We start from the raw sequence: 23,808 nt of genomic DNA, 5'->3' as shown, positions 1-23,808 counted from the left end.
ACATCGGTTAGATGGGCAATGCGAGATAGAGATGAGCTGACTCGCCAGTTTGAAGCAACCGCCCATCTAATGGAACCAGTTTAGTTCAGGAGGAATTTTAAGGGGAATTCCCGTTACATTAAGGCGGATTCCTAATATCCCAGAAATAACAAAGAATCAAATTACGTTCCACTAAAATTGAATTTTAGCAAATTTTATTCGAAAAAAAATATTTTAACTGCAACTCAGGGGAATTTGCATAAATTTGTTCGAATACATTTAGTAAAACCGTAGTGCCCTAGGAAAAATTTTAACATACATTCAATTTTTGGATTCACACAAATACTTTAAAATCCAGTTTCTCATTTCGTTTTTCGCTTTAGCAAGTTGATAAAGTAGTTACATTTAGGACGGTTATACACGTAAGAAGAATGCAATTTCTGGTAGGGACACAAATAGTGGTAGTTCACAACAGCGATTGGAAAAAGCTCATAAAACAGAGAGTTATGGCTAAGACTAGACTACGAATTTTTAAAGTTTTGTCCTAACTGCTTTACACGCACTACGGCATCGATCTTGTTCCCAATGAAAAATCTAAATCTGCAAACAAACTTCTATCTCGTCCAGCTCCCAGCTTAATTGACGCTCCAATATTGCACTCAGCTACCAACAACTCGACTAGTTCAACACTACTCTACTCTATCTCTAGTTCTTTTAAATTTGTTCTCTTGTCTAGCAGTAAAAAGATTTGGAAAAACCATTTTGTCTTTGTTTGTGTTTGATTAGTCTTAAAAATTGCTAATTCTATTTCGCTACTTTCATCAAAATGCAACCTTGCCTTGCCCGTGCTCAACTACTATCGATAGTTTACGTATACTTAACATGATCGTTCTTGTCTTCCTTCACTTTCCATTTGCAATTCAACCGTTTCGAAAAAGTCTCGTGTATAGTTTTGAACTGGAATTTAACACTACTTATGATGTCTTTGGCTTCTGTTTTTGCTTTGTATGCGTTCAACTCTTACGGCTAAAAATGTAATTATCGTTAACACGTTTTCAACAGTTATGCTGCTTTTGTTTTTGGTTATAGTTTTTGATTAAACATTCTTTGGTTTTTGATTCGTATGTAAGTGTGTGATGTGAATATCAATTCGCTACAAAAGAGTTGCATTTGTAAAAATTCAAGTCTAACGATTTGCTTCAATAAATTCCTTGCTCCAATCGCAGGTCGATTGGAATCAGTTGGCTGAATCTGATGACTCTGGTTCTTGTTTTGTCTGCGATTTATGAGTACCCTGTGTATTCAAATTATTGCTTTGTATTAAATAAGAAGTACAGTACACGATGAAGAAGTCATAGCGAATTTTTGATTATATACAATTGAGGGAACAAATAAGTATACATGTATTTTGATTTAGATTGACTCCTAATTAAGTACAAACTAATATCGAATCACAAATGTAAAATAAATACAGTTAAAAGCTTTAAAACTATATAAACTTTTGATCATGACATACTTAATTTTTAACGACCTGTAATTATAATTTCTTAAGAAAATCCAAGTCTCTCATTAGTTAGAAATCTATTTACTAAATATGTAGTTCCCCCTTTCGACTCTGTACTGTACTTCGCTAACTCGCTAGGATTCTACGTAAGTCCGTTTAGGAGTGAAAAGTACTTTTGGTTCGTGGGAGGACTATTTGGTTCAGCGAGCTGGTTAACTGAAGTACTTTAGGCCCGCAATCAGCATAAATTTCTCAATGAATAACTCTGAGTCCAGGACTGCAATGTGGGCCGCTCGCCCTATTAAAGTGTTGGCCGTATGGGGCAGAGCATGGTGGACATCGAAGCGGGCCAAAGTCAGTTCCGGCTTGGCCAAAATCGGAGCTATTATATTGTGCACCATTTCCCTGAAAATGAAATTTTATAGTCATTGATTTGAAATTATTCTGCTCTCATAATCACCTATAAATGGTGCCTAACGAGGAGCTATCCCTTATGGCCGCCTTGCAAAGTTCCAAGCGAGCCGAGTGTGCCGGCACATAGCGATCCTGGCTAGATCCACAGAGCAGGATGTTCTTGAAATGATGCAGGGTGCTCCTCTGGCTCAGCCTGTACAGGAAACTATTCCGCATATCAGTGGTGTCACGCATGCAGAGCTGCAGCAGAGATCCGGATTTTTTCCACTTCTGCATGAACCACATTCCTACGGAACATATAATGAATATTGTGTTTCACCTAAAGATTTTTATAGACTTACCCATGTTGACCAATCCACTGGTGTTGTAGAGTGTTCCCAGGTGAGGTCCCGACAGAGAAAGAAAGGTGTGCAGACGTGGGAGCAAGGGCCGCATTTGGGGCCTGGCCAACGCGCTCCTCACTATTATCGTGCCAAGGGAGTGGGCCACAAATGAGATGCGAGCGGGATTCAGGGCGCAGCTATCGATATGGTAGAGTATCTCGGATACCAGCCTAAGGTTTCAAAATCGAAGAATTTGTAACGTTATTAAGTGCTTCCAAGGTGTTGGCCTACTCACCGATCAGTCATGGTGTCAAAGTCCGAGAAGGTGTCTCCCTGGTTCCGCTCAGACATGAGAAACTCGAGATTTACACCGGGTAATCCCAGTTCCAGGTAGGTGCGCACCAGCCTGAGATCCGCCGAATTGCCATCTAACCCGTGGACACAGATGACCAGGTGCATTCCGTTGGGCGAAAACGCGCGGTATTCGTCACTGATGTAAAAGTAGGGCAGTTCCGAGGCCAGCTGCACGTAATCGGAGTAGATGCAACCCTGGTATTTGATCTGCTTGCGGAACTCCTCGCGATACTTCTCGAATTCAAGGAGGGAGATGCTAGGAGGAGCCTCTTGAACGGCGGAAGAGATCTGGCCCTTGCGCTTATGCTTTGAAGAGGCGTTGGAACTATTTCCCTGCTTGGTTACCCTCACTTGGCCATTGGAGTTCTCCTTGTTTTCATCTTGTTCGTGGTCTAAGCCGTTCTCTAGCCCATTGCCATTGATCGCATGGGACTTGCATTGGTGGTTAGGAGGATTGGGAAGATTTTGGGGTCTCTTTAACTCTGCCAGGCTGTGGGATTTGAGCACAGGCTTGTTGCTGAAGATGGCTGGCGTGGACATGGGACGCAGTGACTCGTAGATATGGTACACTGGATTATCAATGGCACCAATGGGTTGCCGTTCCTTAAGGGGCGGTGGCAGATGACAAGACACCATCTTGGCTTTTCCCGTTGGAGGTAGTGCAGCTGGTATGGGCACTGGCAGAGGAACAGGTGTTATAGGTGCTGCAGGAGCTGGTTCCGGTGGCGGATCTCGGAATTCATCAGGTGGCGGTGGAGCCAGGACCAAAGCTATCTCCTGCTCCTGATCCTGAAACTGCTGAGGAGGTGGCAAGCACACTGCATCCAATGGCTGTATGTCCTTGAGACTCGTTATATCGAAGTCCGATTTTGATTTCTCACAGGCAGTCTTGTGGCGGTTCCTCCGCGGAGGTGGCTCCATTTCCTCCACCTCCGTGGACTCCCCATTGGGCAGGTGACGCAGTCTGTCCAACTGGTAACGCGAACGTTCCCGCTTGATATTAACCGTCACCGAGGAGATCTTCTTGTGAACCTCAGTTTGCTGTCGGGCAGGAGTCCTACTTTGACTGGAGGATCCTGCCTGCCGTTTTCGGGCTTTATGAGGATGTTGCTGCTGGAGCTGTTGTTGTTCCAGGACCTTTTGCAGTCGCAATCTTAGCTGTTCGCCGTTCAAACGGGTCTCCATGGCCATTCCCATCCCCAAATTGAGCTGAGTGTGTCTCTGCCGATTGGTTATACCCGTGCTGGTTATGGTATCCGGACTAGAAATGGCTAAGGAACTCCTCCGACTGCTTACCCAGCCACTCTCCTCACTGAGCGAAGAGGTGGAGTTGCTTCTTTGCCTTCTTAACTGCGAATCGGAATCGAATTCCGGTGGGGGAGCCAAGTTGGGCAGGGATTCACTGAAACCACTGGTATTCGGATCACTGCTGGTGGTGTTGTTGTTGCTGGTTCCCTCCAAGCGAAAGGGAACACTGGTCGAACTCAGCATCTGGAGCTTCTGCATCATGTCGCTCTCGGAACTGCTGGACTCCTTCCGCAATTGACCCTGCCTTAGCATCTCCTTAATGTCGGAGACCCTCACCCGTGCGATCTCCACTGCTCGAGGAATCTGGGAAGAACTGCTCCTAGGCATGGTCGTATGCTGACTCGGAGGAGGTGGTGGATAGGAGTTTCTAGGGGGAACCATCGACTTTGGCAGGGAGTTGTAACCATTGGTACACTGCTGTTGCTGTTGCTGTTGTGGGGCCACCTGTTGCTGTTGCTTGGGAGGATTCAGCAGCTTGATCTCATGGAGATAATCGAACTTTCCGTACCGCTGCCGAAACTCACATATGTTCCTCATCAGATCGTCGGCCTGAAGTCGGGGTAGCGTATGGTTATTGGTCGTCGTCACCGAGTTTGTGGCTAGTCCCTCGCATCCATCGAGTTGGTCCAAGGATTTGCTATGCCGGGCTGGTACACTTGAGTCGAGGTAGAGATCCTCCAGCAGACCGGTGACCGAGTGCCTGGACAGATTGTGTCGCAGTGTGGCAGGGGCTGTTACTTCCGCTGGTGGCTCCTTACTGGGAGCAATGGTGAGACTGGCCTGGAGCACTTCGCCACCCAAAGCGAATCTCGGGGTAATCACACACTTGGCATGCGGATGAGCTGGACCAGAACCATTGGTCTGCGGATAATCGTAGTCAAAATGGCAGGCCAGACAGTCTTTGATGCCATTCAAACTGCTGCTCGAGTGGGTCTTGTCCACCTTTTTCTTCTGACCACTAACCACTGAGATTGTTTCATCAATTTGAGGATCACTGCCGGATCTTCTTCTGGCATAAGTGCTGTTCGGGGCGACATAGCGATCCTCGAAGATCAAAGGCAATGAAGCTGCATCGCCATCAATGGGCGTACAATGAACGGGAAGTGGTGGGAGGGATTGCAGGTAGCGACTTCTTCTGGCCAACTCCGCGATGGCCACGTATCCCTGGCAATGGCCAGGTGATGGAGATCCATTGGCTTGATCCTGGCAACCAGCTGCCGCCGCATGACGCGGTTGCTCCAGCACAAAGAAACCCTCGGCAAACCGACGTACCCTGAGTATATGGTGTTTTCTGGCCAGGAGAGTGTGTACTGCAGTCGAGGATCTTGAGGCCAGGAGAACCCTTCTCCACCAGAATATGCTCTCCGCACAGAGTTGGGCTATATCAGAATTGGCCCGAATGGCAAAGTCTTCCTCCGCCTCAAGTTGCTTCGCCTGATCCAGTAAAAGTTGCAGCCTCTCCCCAGTGTCGTTTTCCCTCAAAGGCGGAGAGCCAATTTGCGAGTTTATACTGGGAGGTAACACTGTACTGAACTCGTTAAGAGTGGCCTTCAGCTGTTCAATGGCTCCTAGGTGTAGGGATATCAGAATGAAAAGGTTATGATGATATCAAACTCTGCCCTGCTTACCTAGGAGCAGACAGCAAATCTCTCGATGAATGGCCCTGGATTGTAGCAGCCTGCCAGCAGGACCTCCGCTGCACTTGGTGGTGCCACCAATCTGCGGTCCAAAGAACACCGCCTCTAAGGGTCCCGGCGATGTGTTTCCCCTACAGCTCAACTTGCCCGCACTCCACGGCTTCGAACTGCGAGGGGCACTAAAATACATAGAGAAATCCATAAAAACCGTAATTAAACTTTAATGCTTGGGGAACATCCCGTCCATATCTACCATATAAAGTTACACATAAAAAGATAGAAAAGGACAGAGGCGGACGGACGGATACATGAAGCAGGCTCTCCTGTCCACAGAAACTACACCAACTACGTGAACCGAGCGAAAGTACGGAATTTACACAGTTACGGAGAGTTATGGAGTTATGATGGGTTCTTACCAGAATTTCATATACGAGAACATGCTTTTCCTGCAACCGCAACCAGTTTTCAGTGTTGATTTGGTCAAGTTTGATCCGTTATTAAGTGATATTGGTATGGTTTATATATTTGGGTTAGGTTCGATATCGTTGGCGCGCACAAAATGAGATAAATGGATCGGAGGTTATAGAAAATGATAAATGGTTGACTTAAAACTGCGCTTATTGTACATGGGAGGGTGTCAAGTCTTGACAGTACCATAAAGATGTGAGGTTTTCATTAACACCAAGATAAATTATCTAAGTTCTTAGTTGGAAAAGGAAAATGATTTAATAAGATTGCATTGCTGGTAGTTAAAAAAGAGTTTTCTAGGACTATGAAAGAATAATAGAAAATTATAAGACCAGTTAAGAGTATGTATAAGGCTAAAGGTTCTAAGTTTCATGCCTGAAAACTTTCCATTTATACTAGGATAATCAACGTTAAGGAAGAACAAAGGAAAACATCCAAAAAATTCTGAAAGAAAAACATATTAGGTGAGGGTCACAAAAGAGATTCCGACTATTTAGATAAAAAAAGATTTTTGCAAAACTATAAATAAAGGGTAATCAAACTATCAAAAGAGACCTCTTGGAATAAAGTAACTTAAGGAGAAAAGAATGTTTCATTATCCGCAGCTCGTAAAGCTGAAAGTCTTATTTAGTCTTTAAAAGGCTTTACCCCAAACACTTTAAAGTTTCGCCCCGAAAATCCGCTGGTAAACCAATCCGACTCTGAGCGAGATTGGACTCCAGCCTGCCGAGATAATCGGGCAATTTACGGCGTGGCTCACGAGAACTCAAGCAGCGGGGATTGGAGAGCTGTAATCAGGATGAGAATACCACGCCGGGGCAGAGGCCAAGGTCAGCGAGGAATTCCAGAGCCCAATGAGATGATATTTTATTCATACGAAAGAGATAGACTCGCGTTGGGGGAATGGGAACTCATGAGCCCAGAGTCAATTTCAAATTCCGTTTCATATTTTGTTTGCCAAAGGATTCCGTACGAGGACTTCGAATTGCCAATCAGTGCTTGAGGAGCACCAGAGGATTTCCACTCGAAAATTGCCGACAACTTTTGGCAATAGAAAACAGATTAAAGAATTACTCACAGGAAAAAAACGGGGGAACTTTGTTAAGCTGAATGCTTGGATAATACAGGCAGAAGGATACAAACTTTCGCCGAATCAAACGGCATAAAAATTGACTCTGCAGTTGTACTCCACCAAGGATCCAGCCACGCCCCTTAGCTCCTGTTACGCCTCCGCATCTTGTTAGCCGTGCAAGTTTTCTGTTGTGTACTTTTCCCTCGACTTTTCCCGGCAGGAGCCAAAGGACAATTGCATTGCGAGAGTCATTAAAATTTATGCCTCGACATTTTTTGTATTCTCCGCTTTTTGTGTGAACAGTGGGCAGAAAATGGGGGGGCGAGTCCTGGGGAGCCTGTGTGCAATTTTAATGAGTTGGAAATGATTTGTGCGGGTAACTGTCCGCCAGATGCCCCGCTCCCCTGCCCGCTGCTCCTCCTCTGCTGATGCTGCAGTCCCCACGCAACAGCATACTATAAAAAGGGGCTCCAATGCCCACTTCCCCCTCTACCTCCCACGCAGCGGGTTCAATTTACTGTGAAAAATATGACTATATCAACGTTGACATTAGAGATCATGTTGTCATCTTCACTTTGCATCTCCTGCAGCGCCTGACACTCGAAGCCATGACTACACTGCGAACTACTCGATGGGGCTTACTATTTTAAATTGACGATGATACTTTCTGCATTTTTTGTTGCGAGTGCGGATTTAATGGATAATAAATAGAAAAAAGTAAACAAATATATTTTTGACCGAAATTTGCAATCTGCCTTTCGGCTTTGTAGCTGTAACTTGGTCAAAACAAGACTTACAGCCAAGAGAACGACTGTTTTGTACTGCTAACGACCAGCACTTACCACCCCTATCACTGCATTTTCGATTTTGAGAAAATCAATTTTTGCCGAAATTTTGCATTTTTTATAAGGGGTACATCATCAAAATCTGCGAAAAATGAAAAAAATTGAAGTGTCCCAGATTTGCATGCAACCCAAATGGGAATCATAGCAATTGAATTACGAGTCCTACGAGGTATTACATTTCATATTTGGACCATTTTTGGCTGTGCTATAACTAAAAAACTAATTTTTTTGGGCCCAAAATCATGAATACGTTTTTCGACAGCGGAAAACCCGGTTTCTTTGCCGTTTCTTAGCTGTAACTTTGTTAAAACAAGAGGCTCAGCTAAAACAATGACTGTTTTATGCAGCTTACTACCGAAACTTAAAACTCCTATACCTACTTTTAACATTATTGTCCTGCTTTTTTGTTGCGAGTGTTGATTTAATGGCTAAAAAATCATAAAACCTATTTTTGACAGAAATTTGCAATATTACTTGCGGCTTTTTAGCTCTAGCTCGGCCAAAACACGACTTACAGCCAAGAGAACGACTGTTTTGTGCTGCTTACGACCAGCACTTACCAGCCCTATCACTGGATTTTTGATTTTGAGAAAATCAATTTTTGCCGAAATTTCGCATTTTTTATAAGGGGTACCATCATTAAAATTTGTTAAAAATGGAAAAAATTGAAGTGTCTCAGATTTGAATGCAAACCAATTGAGAATCATTAGAATCAAATTACGAGCCATACGAGATATGATATTCCACATTTGGACCATTTTTGGCTGAGTTATGAAGAAAATACCGATATTTTGGGCTCAAAATTAAGTATACGACCTTTTGACAGCAGAGAGAGACGATTTTTTTGCCGTTTTTTAGCTATAAATTTGTTAAAACAAGCGGCAGGACTAAAACAATGACTGTTTTAAGCAGCTGACTACCAAATCTTAAAACGCCTATACTTACTTTTACCCTGCTTGTTCTGATTTCTTGCTGCGAGAGGTGATTTAGTGACTAAAATATCAAAAACCCCATTTTTATGCAGAAATTTGCAATATTACTTTCGGTTTTTCAGCTCTATCTTGGCCAAAATAAGATTTATAGCCAAGAGAACGACTGTTTTGTGCTGCTAACGACCAACACTTACCACCCCTATCCCGCGTTTTTCGATTTTGAGAAAATTAATTTTTGCCAAATTTCGCATTTTTTATAAGGGGTACCATCATCAAAATCTGCGAAAAATGGAAAAACTTAAAGTGTCTCAGATTTGAATGCAACCCAGATGGGAATCATAGCAATTGAATTACGAGTCCTACGAGGTATTACATTTCATATTTGGACCATTTTTGGCTGTGTTATGAACAAAATAATGATATTTTGGGTGCAAAATCAAGTATACGTCCTTTGACCCCTATAATATGTACATTTATTATTCGGTCTCCATTCATTTATCTTTTCCAGTGCACCTTGGGCACACCTCCACTACTCACTTGATGTACGGCTGATGGAGGGCCACGAGGCTGGCGTGGATGCCCACGCTGATGGCCGCCAGATGGAAGTAGTCGAACAGCACCGGCAGATGGTAGTGAAGGCCACGTCCCGGATGGAAGTTCAGCTGTAGGGTCCTGGTGGAGGCCAGTGTCAGGGTAGAACTGCCGGATCCAGAGAAGCTGCCCATCCCACTGCCATTGCCATTGCCGTTCAGGCTGCTCGTCCCGTTCTGCTCGCCAAACCAGAGCTCCAACTGCAGTGAGAACTCGGCCCGTTCAATGGACTCCTTCAGGTGACGACTGTCAACTGCAAGAGAGAGGTAAAATCAAGGGGGAAAAATGAATATCTATCTTGAGGTTGAGTGAACTGCAAATCCCCGGGATAAATGCGGCAGAAAATCCTGTATGCAAACATCCTATGCAGCCCTCACCCTGCCAATCCCTCCCAGAAGTCGATTTCAATTCCGTCTTCGGCTTATTTGTTTTTCTATTGATTTTCGTTTAGGTCGGAATAGCATTGTGGCGAGTGGGTGGTGGGGAGGTGCCTTGGGATAGGTCTGCCCGCCCGAAACCCCCAAACGAAATGGGTTAATGTCCATGTAGTTGTGCATGCGACAAAGACAAATCAAAATTCTGCGAAGACCGCAAATCGTTGGCCGGAAACCAAGTGAATCGATGACTCAGGGAAATGTTGTCCTAGTTGCCAACATTTGTGTTTGGGAACTCAATCAATTAGGTTTCATTGTCGGTTCGAGCAGATGTCTCACTATTAAATATTAAAGTCGTTAGCCTGGGAAACCTGACTTGAGCCATCATAATTGGCGTGTACTATTTTTAAGGCAGCCTGTAATAAGAATGTTTTCATTTTAGCTTCTTTTTATTGAGCCAGTAAAAGGCTCTGTAAATCGTTATGACTTTATACTTATCTTTTAAAGCTTTACATATACATCCTTCCATTTTTTATCTCAGTAAATTTGTTTTTCAGGGACTCATAAAGTTAGCTTGTATATGGCTTTAAAATTTTAAGAGGCTCTTAAAAAATCTAGATCCAATAAAGGTTTTATGCACTTCTGGATGCTGATTTCCCATTCTACATTCAACAAGTGAGCTGAACTTAATCGCAGCTCCCGCATATATTTGTATTTCATCAATACCAGCGATTATTCCACCTGCCACCTGCCACTCCATTATAATAACCATCAGAGTTTACCAATGTTTTCCCACTCCCCCCTGGCAGACCCAAATCTTCACCTATATCACCTATAATCCCCACCCACATCGTTGCCGAGCTGAAAATGTTAATCAAATTCAATTTGCTCCACACGCCGATGGTGGTTTATGGGGCAGCTACTTAGGATTCCTGCAGCCTTCCTCTCTCCGTGAGAGGCGGCGAGTATGTGTGTGTGTGTGTGTGTGTGGGGTCATAAAATTCATTTGTTTTCATAAAATAAGGATTTACCCATTGCAAAAGGCAATAAAAAGAGCAGAGAATGCTCAGTTCTCTTCGCTTGTTGAGATTTTTGCTTGGGTCCGCCGCATCACTCATCCGCCATGTGGTCCGTGGTGACAATTGCTTTTGGCTGGAATATTTTAAATGCCGAGGGTTTCACAAGGGTCTCCGCTGCTCCACAGCTCGACACAATTTATTTTATTGTCTTCGGTGCAGTAACCCACTATGCGGACTGTGCGAAAGATAAATTGCACAGTTAGGAAAGCGGAAAAGCGGAAAAGGGGAAAGGGACAAGGGAAAAGGGAAAAGGGAAAAGGGGGGAAACCCGACAATCGCACACATGCGAGGCATCAACAACAGACTGAGAGCTGTCAACTGAAAAGTTACTTTTGTTTGCGGCTTTTTCTAGACGCCCCGCACTTTTCCGCTTTTCTCCACACACTTGGAAAACTTGTCCAAATGAATTAATCACTTTACTCAGCAGCCAAGTGGATGATGTTTCCATTGTTGTTGAAGGATGCCAAGGCGTCGGAAAAAAGGGAAAACCGAAAAGGATAAGGGACTTGGGCTGGCCAGAAATCGAGGGGTTTAGGCGTCCATCAAGTGCTCATCATTCTCGCACTTTTCCGAGAGCGAATTGCCTTCAACACCTCGAAATCTCTTTCCGCTCTTTTATTTCCTCGCACAATACCCATAAATATGCGAATAAAAATATCTCTTTATATTTTTATCCAACATTTCCATTTGCCGTGGCGCGTGTGTACATATTTTCATGGGCCTTTCCGCATTTCCCGCCAGCATATCACTCTCCCACCCATCTCCCTGTTATTGTTGAAATTTACTTTCAATTTGCCTTTTCCCAGCCTTTGTTTTTTGCCACCTTCATTTTTTATGAGGTTGTATGCTGAGGTTACCCTGTACCAAATATACTTTAAAATATTATTGTTTTATAAAAGATTTGTTCTACTTTAACCCGCATGAAATACCATCTTTGGGTCCCTTTTTCCAATGAGTATATAAAAATCAACGTTTTCCATAGCAACACCTTTTCCTCTATCATTTGTAGGTCACCTTCCCGTCGATCACCTATCCATAAAATCCATAACTAAATTGTTTACTTTAGATCCCACCTTATGCTTGGCCTTCTGCCTTTCGTTCGACGTCTTGCCTTTTTTATTAATAAGAAACTGGGTCAATGTGTGGGCCAAGTTTTTCCTTCAGCTTGGCAGAGGGTTTCCTAAGAGGAGTTCCCAACTTTCCGTAATTGCATTGCAGCCAGGGCAGCAAAAATCCTTTTAGTTGCAGTCAGCAATAAATGCAATTAGGTGGAAAGGAAATTTCCCAACTGGAGTTCGCCTCCTGCCATACATCTTGGCCATCTGTCCCGTGTGGTCATCCATTCTCCATTCCCCTTCCCACAGGCATCGAAGTTTTATTTTTTTCTGGCCGAAAGCAGAACTTTGTCCGGTCTCTGACAATTTGATTTATATTTCCAATCGAACAATAAACTCATTTCGGCTCGAAAAGTTTCGCTGTCCGCTGGCTGGTGTCTGGTTACCCGCTTCTGGGATTTTTCCCCGGTTCGTCGCCAAAATGCCACCAATGCGGCAACGGGGAATTCCCGGCATTCTTGCCACTCGCCAAAGTGCACATTTCTGGCTTAGCCTACTTGACAAATTTCCCTGACATTTAAATTGCGGTTCTCGGAAATGCTTAACCAATCCTGTTAAATTTAATCATTTGATTAAAAGGGGAATGTGTTCTTCTCTTGTCTAACTTGTTATGAATCATTAATATAAAACAAAATTTAAATTTCAAATAAGATTAGCCCAGCCTAGACAGGTCAAAACTCTAACTAACCTAGATTTTATGTTTCTGTTAAAAACTGTAATGTTTGTCGACACGCTTTTCCTCAAATGAAACAAACACTGCAATGCCAACAATGCGGAAGAAGGCACTGCCTTTTCGCATTCTTGGCAAGAGGCACTCGAAAGTGCAATTTATGCGTTAGCCTACTTGGCCGATAGCCACACTCTGCAAAAAACACTAATTTTGGCTTTTCAGAAAACAACAATTTCCTTTGAATTATTTCTTTAGGTAATAAATATACTTTTTCCTTAGTAAACTTACCTAGTAGATGGCTCCTAAAGTGGATGATGTCGCGCAGTGGAACCTCCTCGTTGCGGTAGAGTATCTGGAAGATGCGCGAGGCGCCGCTGCCGTTGATAACGGAGGCGGATGTACAGCTGCCCCCCGGAGGTGCCTCGAGGAGGCGTGGCACTTCCCCCGGCGACAGAGGCTCTCCCCTCTCGCTGTCACTGCTTCCATGGTCAGTGACGCCCCCGTTCGCGTGTCCGTTCTGTTTTCCGGGGCCACTGGCTTCCGGAATGCTCGTCTCCACCTGCACGGGTAAGCGGGGCGAAACACGCAGGCCACAGCGTACCTGGTAGAGCCTGTGGGAGGGGAAATCCATTTAATTAAATGTATTTTATCAATCGGGAAAAGGTGTGGGTAGGTCAACTGTTGATATACACAGTGACTCTGTGTACTTTAGCACTATAATGCTATCTGCAAGCATAAAAGTTCTTTCCCTACACGGACTACTCCACTGATTAATAGTATATTCCCTTTAAGAGGTATCGAATTTCACCTATCATCAACGCTCTGTCACAACATCTAAAGATCAGAAATCCTCAATCCCCAGCAGTTTTGTCGGCCAGTGACACTTCAGTCGTCGGCAGCTTCATTTGCAGTGACAGGCGAACAAAGGGAAATCAAGAGGAAAACACATAAAAATCAGCCCAAACAATTGCTTTATTTTCCTTTTCATTTTCACTGGCACTCGTGCTGTGTGTGTCTGTGTTTTTCCTCTTTTTTTTTATGTATTTTTAAAACACGAGCCGTTTGCCGGCGTTGGTTTTCTTCAAGAGCAGCAGCAACAAATTGAAATCCCATAAACACTTGGCTGACAATTAGTGAGTGCTACGGTCACTATGCTACACTCGTATGTGTGTGTAAAGCCCCCTGGGGGGATCCCCTTCTGCCCCTTTCTGCTCTTGATTGGTTGTACACTCTTTATTTGCTTATTGCACTGCATTCCGTTTTGTTTGCCCAACACTTCAAAGGTCTCCGTGTGAGTGCGTGCGTCTGTGTTGGCCAGTTTGCTCAACAAATTGGAGAAAAATTAACAATTTTATTTGAAATATTTTGTAGCAATGGCGTGGAATGTCTGGGATGTCGCCATCGACCCGGATTTCTTCAATGTTTGCACAAAATTACGAACTGCAAATCATCATCATCATCGGCAATCCGAACACTCGAACATACTAATGGCAGGAACTAACTTTTAAAGGCTATACTAAACTCGAAGCTGAAGCAGTTTGGAATATTTAGGAAGCTATGAAACAAGCCGAAAGATATGGGAAACTGTTTTAATGAGCCACTTAAACATTTATTGAGAACAAAACTATTGCGAGAGCCATTCGGTTTTGTTGGCCACTAAAAACTCAGCCAAGAAAAGTCTGCTCTTATGCTAAAGACTGTTTGCTTAAAATATAAATTCAAGTCAGGAAATCGTATAAATCTTCTTAGTTTATGGAAATTTTGAAATGAAAGAACCCACAAAAACATAAACTTTCTCGCACTGTAAGCAGCGCTATTTCATTTTTCGTTTAATGCGGAATAGACAGCCAATTAGGTTTCTTGCAATTTGTCTTTTTAAGAACTTTTAGTTTGACTAACGCATTTGCCAGCTAATCCATCAATTTCCCTGCCGTTCAAACGAAATTTTCCTTTTAACTTCGCGTTTCTTTCAATGGATACATGACTGAGTTTGAGTGCTTTCGGGAAAATTGGCGACAGACTTACCCGCGCTGAAACAAATCCACGTTGAAGAACTTGTGCAGCTCCACGACGAACTCGATGGTGGCCTGTAGGTCGCCCATGGCTTCTGGATTCCTTGACCTCCCCAAGGGCACTCCCCTCCTTGTGGTCGTCTCAAGTTGTCAGCAAGTTCATTGGCTCCTCTCCCTGGCGAAAAGGAAACGAAACACAAAAACTCCGATAAGTTTTTCACTTTTATTTATGGTATTTGATTTTTTGGCTCCCAGTGCAGTGCCCACGGGAAGGTGGAACGTTGCAACCAAGTTGCCAAGTTCGATTGCCGTGCTCTCAATAAATTTATTGGCAACTATTGACAGCTTGGCCAATTGATTGCCCCGTAATTGTGCGAGGAAACTGTGTCAAGTGGGCGATTTTCACCGAGCGCGCTTTATTGCCTTACTTTCTCGGGCATTGGTGGGTGGCCCCCTATGCAGTGCAAAAATAATACCCGAGTTGGTCAGGAGAAGGCATGTTTATCCTTTAGTAATTGGGTCAAATTTGAGTGACATTTTAGTTGACTTTTTTAGCTTAGTTGCCAAAAAAGGTTATCAAGAATTATAGCTTTTCTGTCCCTAAAACTATTATTAGATTCTTATTAATCATTAATTTAGAATCAGTCTGTGGATAAAACATCATTATTTGAATTATATAAAAGGCCAACAGGGACCAGGAGATGAATGGCTGCCTTCCTCATGTTTTTCCCTTTGTGTAGCTGGGCTCCTATGTGTGTTTGTGTGCTCTGAGGTTAGCGGGTCAGCCACAACAAGAACGAAGTGGGACCAGAAGCGGGGGAAGCCCCGCCATGATGTCAGTCGAATGGGGCCAAAAGCGAAAGGAAGACAACAACAACGACGACGACAACTTTTAATCGCCCAAACAACAAAAGCTCCTTTCCTTGGCGGCAACAAAAAAGCGAGAGAGAGAGATAGAGAGAGGGAAAGTGGAAAAAGTCGGGAAAGTCAGTCAGTCAGTCAGTCGCCTGCGAAGCCCACGCCTACAATAACATTAACGTGCTGCAGTTAATGCCACCCACTTTTGGGCGACCTCGCTTGTTGACACAATGGAAGCAAGGCAAGAAAAGTGCCGCTTCTGCTTCTGCTTCAGCTTCTGCTGATGAAAGAGTTCTGTTCTCCGTGCGGATTTTAAGGATGGTCTGGCTGAGGGAACATGTCTGTTTCCCCCAACAACAACCGACTGTCTGTTGTTTGCCTCATTGTCAATGTGGGTTAACCTAAGTGAGCCAAGAGGTGGGTGGTGCGGGCGGAACGGTTACACTACGATTCGAAGGACTGTGTGATTACTTCATGATATTGGTTACTAAACAGATTACCAATAAAATATTAAATTATTACCAAACTGCTTGATTTATAAACTTCCAATCATTTAAGAGCTAATAAATGGATTAGAAAGCAGCTCTAGAAAAGTTTCCCCCCAAGAACATTCCTCGTTGCCTCCAGCTTAAAGCTCTGCCAACTTGATATCTAGATTTAAGCAACGCAGACTTATACTTTCCGACCGCACTGTTCGTCTGCTGCAGCTTGGCTAGTGAAAGTGATGATGCCATTTGTTAGCAAAGCCCTTAGCCGCCGCCCCTGCCCTCCTTGGGGCCCAGGCCACAATCCCCAATCCGCAATCCTCCATCCCTGTCTTATCCCATGATGTATGAGCAAATGTTGTCGCTACATTTTGACTTACTTTGTCATTAAGTGTGCGCCCCGCCCCGCACCGCCCCGCCCAATTCTCTTTCGCTCGACAAATATTTCTGTTCATGAATTTGAAATGTTCTGTGAAGACTGCGGATGTTCGGCTTTGGCTTTTGGAAATTAAAAGCAAATTTGCCTGTTAGTTTTCGCCCCCGCAAACAAGCGAGCGAGCGAGCGTTCCTTAACTTTCCGACATTACGCATTCGCCGCGTTGTCTGAGTGAATTTACCAAAAAGTGCAATAACAACTTTTGGGTCCAAAAGGAAACTGGGTCAGCGCCAAAGTTCACGCAAAAAACGAATTGCGAGTAAAGTGCCGACAATGGGTTCCCAAAGAATGAAAAAATTGTAGAATAGGATATAGTATGGGGTATATAGTATATGTTTTGGCATAAAACGGGAAGCGGAAACTTTTAAAAAGCTCAACGAAAACACATTTGTGCAGTGGATGAAGTGGAAATGCGGAGAGGCGGAAAGTGGGATTTCGGTGGATTAACAATGGCGAAAGCCGAGCCATAATGAGGATTTTTTGGCCAACTTAGGAGACCACAAAGACGAAAGCATTCATCAAGTTTCTAATTGAAAAGTGAAAACTGAAAACTTCAGTGAAATGGCATTAAAAACCTGAAAGGATAAAGTTTCTGTGCGCAAATTTGCCCGACTAAAATAATAATAAACGAAATGAGCTGCGAACTATTCAATATCTGGCCGAGACCACCGAGAGTGCGCCATAAAAATAAAGCTACAAAAGCCACTTGAGTCACTTATCGAAACAAAAGGCAGGCCAAACAAACCCGAAACATAAGCCCGGCATTTCCGATCGTAGGCCCAAACCAGCCGAAACTGTCGATGACAACGGCCTCATAAACGGGAGGAATCAAATCGTTCGTGCTTATCATCGTAATGATTATCCCTAATGTCCCGGGGAGGGCGAAGAAAGGACTTCCGCGCGAAGGAAATGAGATACGAGAGAAGCGGCAGATAGCCACATCTCTCCCTTGGACAGCCCTCTTTGGGCCAACTTCGCTTTGCGTTACGTGTGCCCTAAATTATCGTTGTCTGGCCGAAGTCCAAATGGCAGGAAAAATAGGGAGGAAAAGCGGACTAAGGGCCGTCAATGGCAGACAAACGAGGGTTGGTCCTCCCTTTCCCGTTCCCGTTCTCGTTCCCTCCCGTCCAGATGAAGATAAGTTGGTGACCCCAACACGTTCTGTTTTTTTACGTCTTCCCACCGCTTCCACCACTTGTTTTGATAAATACTATACTCTACTATGTGGTATATTGGGGGCGTAGATACATAAAACATGGCGTGTGAATGTGTTAATGTCTAAGGTCGTCGTGGCCTGTTGATGAATGGAAAAGAAAAGCTTTCATCTTCATATTTCAATTTAATGCCACCGGCCGGTAGCAGTTCCTTTCCTTTTTTTGGGGGCCCCTTTTCAAGGCCATAAATTCAATTAATTTCCTCTTCAGGTCTGACTTTATGATTGTGAAAAATTAATTAAAATATTTTGTATAGCTTCAAGCTGCTCGGATCAAAAAGATTGCGTTGCCCGGCGAGCAGAAGTCCTTGAAAAATTAATAGGTCCTTCTCAGGAGCTCGATTTCATTCATTAACGATTCGCATCGCTAGCCATCAAAACTTCGATACGAAGCAAGTCCATCTAGCTGGGAGGTTGGATCACGATGTTTATCTCAGGTAACTTGAAACTCCGAAAGAAGAAACTTTCTGTTGATTGTTATCTCGGTTGCCAAAGCAAAAGCTCTTCCAATTTGGTTGGCCGGCAACTTTTGGTTACCTTCATACCATTCCCATGACAACTTCCTCCTCTGCAGTCAGACTGAGCCGGAAATAGGCAATTTCATATCAGACGGTTTCAACGACCGATTTGTTTGCCAGGGTGGCGATGCCTAGCCCAAAACATGTGTTTTCGTTTTCCCATTAAATTATTCACCAACTCGGAAAGTTAACCAGCCGGTGCTCCAGCTCGGGCCTCCACATCTGCCCAGGAATCTCATAAAAAATGGCCTCGAGTGCCGACTTCGTCGCCGTGCATGAGCATGAAAATTATTTTCCCTGGCCTCCAAACTCTTTTTTCCTCTATTGTGCAGAATAAAGTGAAGGGATGTGGTGTGAACGAGTGTTTAGACTAACAGGTACCTCCTATAACTAAAACTTCTTCAAAGATTTAGCTTACAGATAGTTACTTAGAAACACATTTTGACTATATGGAAAGTAAAGTTATGATTTCGTGATATCATACTATATCACATGATGTAAATAAGATTTCATACAACCAGCATACCCTTGCTATTTACGGGTAAGCCATAAAAAATGCCAACAGTTGCAGCTGACGGCGTCTACAAAAAGGCAAAGGGGCCACAGAGGTGCTGAGGTATCTTGGCCAAGTGCATCGCGTGCCGGGGGACAAGCCAGGGGCGCCGGGCGGGCCACTTGCTCACGTTCACGTGTCGAGGCCCGAATGGGGGCCCAACTAGGGGTTAGGGCTAGGGATTGGGCTTTGGGGGTCGGACAATAAAGGGCGAGCCGAACAACTCAAGTGCGCAGCCAACAATAACAAAAGAACAAGACCTCAAACCGAGAAAGTTAGGGAAAAACCTGGAAAACAGGGCTTGCGGCGAGTGCAGGCAAGTGCAAGGAATTGGTCAACATTTATAGGGGCCTCTCCCATCTCACTCACCGTCTCGCCATCTCGCATTACACGTGGCCCATGTTGCAGCGGAAAATGGGTGGAAAGCGATTGAAACGTCTGGAGGGGTGAAGTCGGGCTGGGAAATCTTGCGGCGCATCAAATGGAATTGGAGTGAAGGAAGCACGAACCAGTGAAAGATTGCGCAGAGGCTCAAAAGAGCTTTGCGAAATGGAATGAAAATGAAAATGGGAAATTGGAAAAGATCAAGGAAATGTAGAAGATCTAAGAGGGATGACAAAGTTAAAGATATGCATCAGAGATTAAAGTTCAAGGAGTCTAGAATGTGGGGAAAGATGTTAAGATTGATATTCGAAGAGGTTTAAGTTAAAAGTTAGTTGCTGATATTAAATGCAAATAAAACAAATAGTTGAATGGTATAAACTGAAGCTCTTAATTGGAAAACAGAAAATTAACAAGAAATTAGAGCAGAAACTCGTTAAAATTTAAAACAGAAAAGCCAGGAGCAATCCAGCCGAATGGAATGGAACTCTTCACAGGATTAGGGAGCAGGGAACATGGAACATTACAGTCAGAGAGCATAGAAAATCCCCCACATGGCCGGGATAATTAAATCAAATAAATTATTTATCAAACCACGAAGCCTGCACTGTAACTAGTTGGCTACAACATAATTTGCTCAACTTTCTGCAGCATTTCCGAGCATACATGATGCATGGCTTCTGGCCCGCCCACCGGATGACTTAATTATATGCACCAAGCACCCACGTCCATGTCCTCATCCGCATCCACATCCACATCCACATCCACATCCTTTGGGTCCCCTCGTTATGAAGGACCCTTCCCACTTGGCTAACTCCAACAAAGCTCAACGAGTTGAGCATTGTGTAGAGCGAGCGGAGAGAAAGCACCGGCATGTGAGCACCTGAAGGACCTCTAGGGTCTGGACTCCCTAATGAAAATGGAGACTTGAATTGGCAGCAGACCGAGTCGGAGTGGGAGGAGGAACCGGCTCCACATTCAGATCCAGGAACCGCGGGCTGGGGCGTGGAAAAATTGAATTGAGCCTTTTTATGCGACTGACGATGGATGGGGCGGGAGACGGAACAGGATATTTCATTACATTTAAGCATGCATGGCTGAATGGGAGGATTCGGCTCGGCTGGGTTCGAGGGTGGCTTAGATAGGGTGACGCCCACGTGGAAAAAATGGCAACATTGTTGAAATGTGCAAATATTGGCTCAAGTGACGGCAATAAAAGAGTCAGTCCCGGCAAGTCCCGGCTTGTCCTTTCCAACAGCCCTCGGGCACCTGGTGGCCATCCCTTTTCTAAGGTACCTATCATTCTCAGGATATTGGGCATATTTTATAGCAACATTATGCAGTATGGAGAATATATAAGTTGGTAACAAAACTGTCTAGATATAGTAACTCTCATTCTTTAATAATTGCATTCAAGAATAATCGAATCATAATCCTAAGCAAGGGTAACTTATAGTCGTATCCCTTTGACTAGAAAGTACCCTAACCATTTCCCAGCACATCACCTGACATTTCATCAATTGATGTCCCTTTAGTGTTATCCCAACTTTAACCCTAAAAGCTCACGATTGTCGACAGCAATTTCAATTTCCCCATGATTGACAGTCCGCAGGCGGGCGGAGAGTCCGCCCCTTTTTGCATAATTGCATACCTGGCTGGGCAATATTCGAGTTTTCCGATGTGCAAATAAATATATATATATATGTATATGATTACAGAGCGGTCATGTCATAGATCTCGGCGGGAAGAGGCCCTTAACCCCTGACAGGCCGTCACAGCCTCACTGCGGTTTGGCTGGGTTCAGTTCAGTTCAGTTGGGTTGAGTTGCGTTATGTTGTGCGGGGTGTTTTTGCGTTATGCGGCAGTTAACTGTGTCGTGACATGTGGCAAGCATAAAAGAACCGTAAAATGTCATGTTTGTCGGGGCCCAAAAACATGACGTGGAGTGGCAGAGCTGGAGCGGAATACTGGAGCACTCTGGCAGTACGGCGACATGTGACTCACGCATTGCCGAAAGGTCGGGCTAATGGCTGGGTTCTACGAATGCGACTACGATGGGTGGTTGACTAGGTGGCCGTGTCGACGACACATGGCCAAATTACACTAGGCACGCAGGAAGGAAACCGGAGAACCGCAACAAATTTCGGCGGCGGTAAGGAGTTTTTAATAAAGTCGCAACGCGAGTCGAGTTGAGTTAGTCATGCGAGGGCAGCTACAAAGGGACTTCTGCTCCTTAACGAATCGATTTTTCATTGGGTTTCAGTATCGAAATATCGATTAGAAGTCATACTTGTTACTAACTTATAGTGCAAAGTTTTATCTTTATTTTGTTGGCCAGTGCTGGCCGCAGTTGTCGCCCGCATCGAGAGTCCCCATTTAGTCCCTTTTTTGTTGACCATCAAATTTGCGAGCAAATGTCCCGTCCTGGACCCTCCGAAATTCGTTTTAATTAAATGCATCATAAATTCTCGCACATCTCGGCCCAAAAAAAAGACTCCCCCGAATCGCACTTGTCACTCAGTTTCGAACACTTTTCCATTCCATTTTTGATTCACTTTTCTCTCTGGGCTTTTCGGTTGCTTTTTTGTTGTTTGCGGAGGTTTTTGCCCTACAATCGACGCCGCTGCCGATTTTTTGTCGCTCGCTTTTGTGTGGCCATGAAAATCGGAAAATTTATTTATACATTTCTGCGTTTGCTCTGCGGGGCTTTGCGTATGAAATGTTTTTGCAATTTAAAAATAATTAACCCAGCGAAATGCTGTTTGCTCAAAGCATGACATGTAAATGCAGGAATATAATGTGTTTGCGGTATAAAAATATCAAGTAATTGCCAGGGGAATTCGAGACAGCCGTATCCTTTTTTGGCAGTATATTTAGTAAGGAACTAGTAGGGAACCTTTTCAGAATTTAAATAACAATATAAATACCAAGTAACTTTGCTGGGAATGTGAGACACTTTGAAATGCCGAGGAGGAGCCTCACTGAAATTATCCCAAACTTGATGGGAATTTAAGAACGTGGCGTCCCTTCTGCTAGCCCTAAATTTAGGTGCCGAAGAGTGGGGCCATTGAATTAATTAGGCTGCGACAACGAGAAGCACTTTAAGCGAGGGCGGTCAAGTGGTGGGAGTGGCACTCGCACACACTCACACACACTCGGCCAAGCGTTTTGCCCTAATTTTACTTTCTGCGATGCGATGCGATGTTATCAGGACACACACTTTTGGGCTTTTGGGCTTCTGGGTTACAGGGAACCATTGAGACAGGAAACCAAGGGAGCCAGCCGAAGAGACAAAGGCTCTCTCTCTTATTTTTAAACCATTCCGATGTCATAATTTACGCACTTATCCATCTGCCTCCGGATTACTGGCACTGCCCGGTGGACATTTCCATTGCCGTTTCCACTTCGCCGCACTCCTTCCGGCTAATGAAATTAGAGTGCAAAAACCGAAAAACCAACAAAACCGATGAAACCGCAGGAACCGAGAGTTACAACGAGCGCCACTATTGTGATACTTTCTTTCGTGCCCGAGAATTTCCACCGCCAAACGCACGTCCGCACCGGGAAAATGTCTACAGCCAACTGGCGGAGACACTGCGCCGGAAAATGAGAAAAGCCCGAGAACTGGGCAACGAGCATCGAGCACGGGGCATCGACTACAGAGAACGCACCACGGAATGCGTCTTCGGATGAATTGTTATTCGTGCTCTTGGCCGTGTTTTTACCATCGTTTTAGCCAGAATCAATTTCCTTTTTTATCTGTGAAGAGAAGAAGGTGAAGAGAGTGCATTTTTTAGGCAAAGAGAAGTCTTTGCGAAGACTGAACGACGGCTGATTGATGGGAATTTAAGTGTTCTGGCCATGACGGATGATAAGTGATTGATTAATTGGCCAAAACTATGTGGTTTCATATTTTGTAGTGAAATTGAAAGTGTTAGTTCTGGGAAAAGTAGGATCTTTGGGATGGATACAAAGGGATTTAGGCTAGGAAATATTTACTAGGTATTAAAAAATAGATAAACGTTTTCTACAAAATAAGAATCATTAAAATACGAATTAGATCGATAAGTAAAACACTCATTTAAAGGTCTAAACAATAGTTAACTAGTAGCTAGTCTTCTTTTCTATCATTTCAGGGATTTGTTAATTTACTAAAATAAAAAATAAATGATAGATAAGCGATTAGTGCAAAATGGCTTTCAAATTTAAGCGCTTCCAATAGTTGATTGTCCTGGCAGCACCAGCTGATTCCTCTCTTTGCACCTTCTCTCTTCCAGGAACTTCTGCGCATGTCCTCTCTTAAGGAAACGAAAGAGTACCGCCTGTTCCCCCGGGTCCTGTTTTTGTGACTAGCCCTTGCCGGCGGTGACAATTCCAAGGGAAGCCGTGATGGAAGGGCGCGGGGGAGTTCTGGCGAACAGCTGGACACGAGGACAGAGCCAAGGGAGCAGGACGGAAGGAGGCATCCACTGGGATAAGGACAATGGGACAGACGCCCAAGTCGCGAATCGCTGGCAACAATGTTCGCCAAAAGCTCTTCTCTCATCGCTGGAGCAGAACAAAGTAAATCAAGGATGGAAATCTCAGAGCCGAGTCCTCGCCTCCTTGCCTCTCCAGCTGATTATTTTATCGGCATTAGTTTTGTTTAGTTGCCACACACACACACACAGACAGGTGGCTGCATGCC

The 23,808-nt window shown here is 44.2% G+C and overlaps 1 protein-coding gene across 2 annotated transcripts; it reads right to left on the bottom strand.

The window, feature by feature from the left end:
* Window positions 1-177: 177 nt before the first annotated feature.
* On the bottom strand, window positions 178-22,683 carry LOC108102858 (protein FAM135A). Of its 2 annotated transcripts, XM_017208059.1 has the most exons (10): window positions 22,465-22,683; window positions 14,691-14,852; window positions 12,954-13,276; window positions 9,374-9,680; window positions 5,936-5,965; window positions 5,511-5,698; window positions 2,516-5,450; window positions 2,239-2,450; window positions 1,944-2,184; window positions 178-1,888 (listed from the first exon to the last, which is right to left on the bottom strand). In XM_017208059.1, the coding sequence occupies exons 2-10, from the start codon at window positions 14,765-14,767 to the stop codon at window positions 1,696-1,698; spliced, it is 4,506 nt and encodes a 1,501-aa protein (XP_017063548.1). In that variant the 5' UTR covers window positions 14,768-14,852; window positions 22,465-22,683; the 3' UTR covers window positions 178-1,695. The 2 variants fall into 2 exon arrangements, with proteins under 2 accessions (XP_017063548.1, XP_017063549.1); XM_017208060.1 differs by lacking the exon at window positions 5,936-5,965.
* Between the last annotated feature and the right edge of the window lie 1,125 nt (window positions 22,684-23,808).

This window comes from Drosophila eugracilis, unplaced genomic scaffold (assembly GCF_018153835.1).
Source record: "Drosophila eugracilis isolate 14026-0451.02 unplaced genomic scaffold, ASM1815383v1 contig_2088, whole genome shotgun sequence".
In the NCBI taxonomy this organism is placed as follows: domain Eukaryota; kingdom Metazoa; phylum Arthropoda; class Insecta; order Diptera; family Drosophilidae; genus Drosophila; species Drosophila eugracilis.
Note: the sequence above shows the minus strand (reverse complement) of the source record. Positions and strands in the feature narration are given on the sequence as shown.

Bases quoted from the DNA above. Each gene is read 5' to 3' on its own strand.
- LOC108102858 (XM_017208059.1), bottom strand. From the start codon at position 14,767: ATGGGCGACCTACAGGCCACCATCGAGTTCGTCGTGGAGCTGCACAAG. The intron at 2,185-2,238 runs GTAAGTCTATAA...TATGTTCCGTAG, and splicing joins CAGTGGATTGGTCAACATGG to GAATGTGGTTCATGCAGAAG. The intron at 1,889-1,943 runs GTGATTATGAGA...TTTCATTTTCAG, and splicing joins TCGTTAGGCACCATTTATAG to GGAAATGGTGCACAATATAA.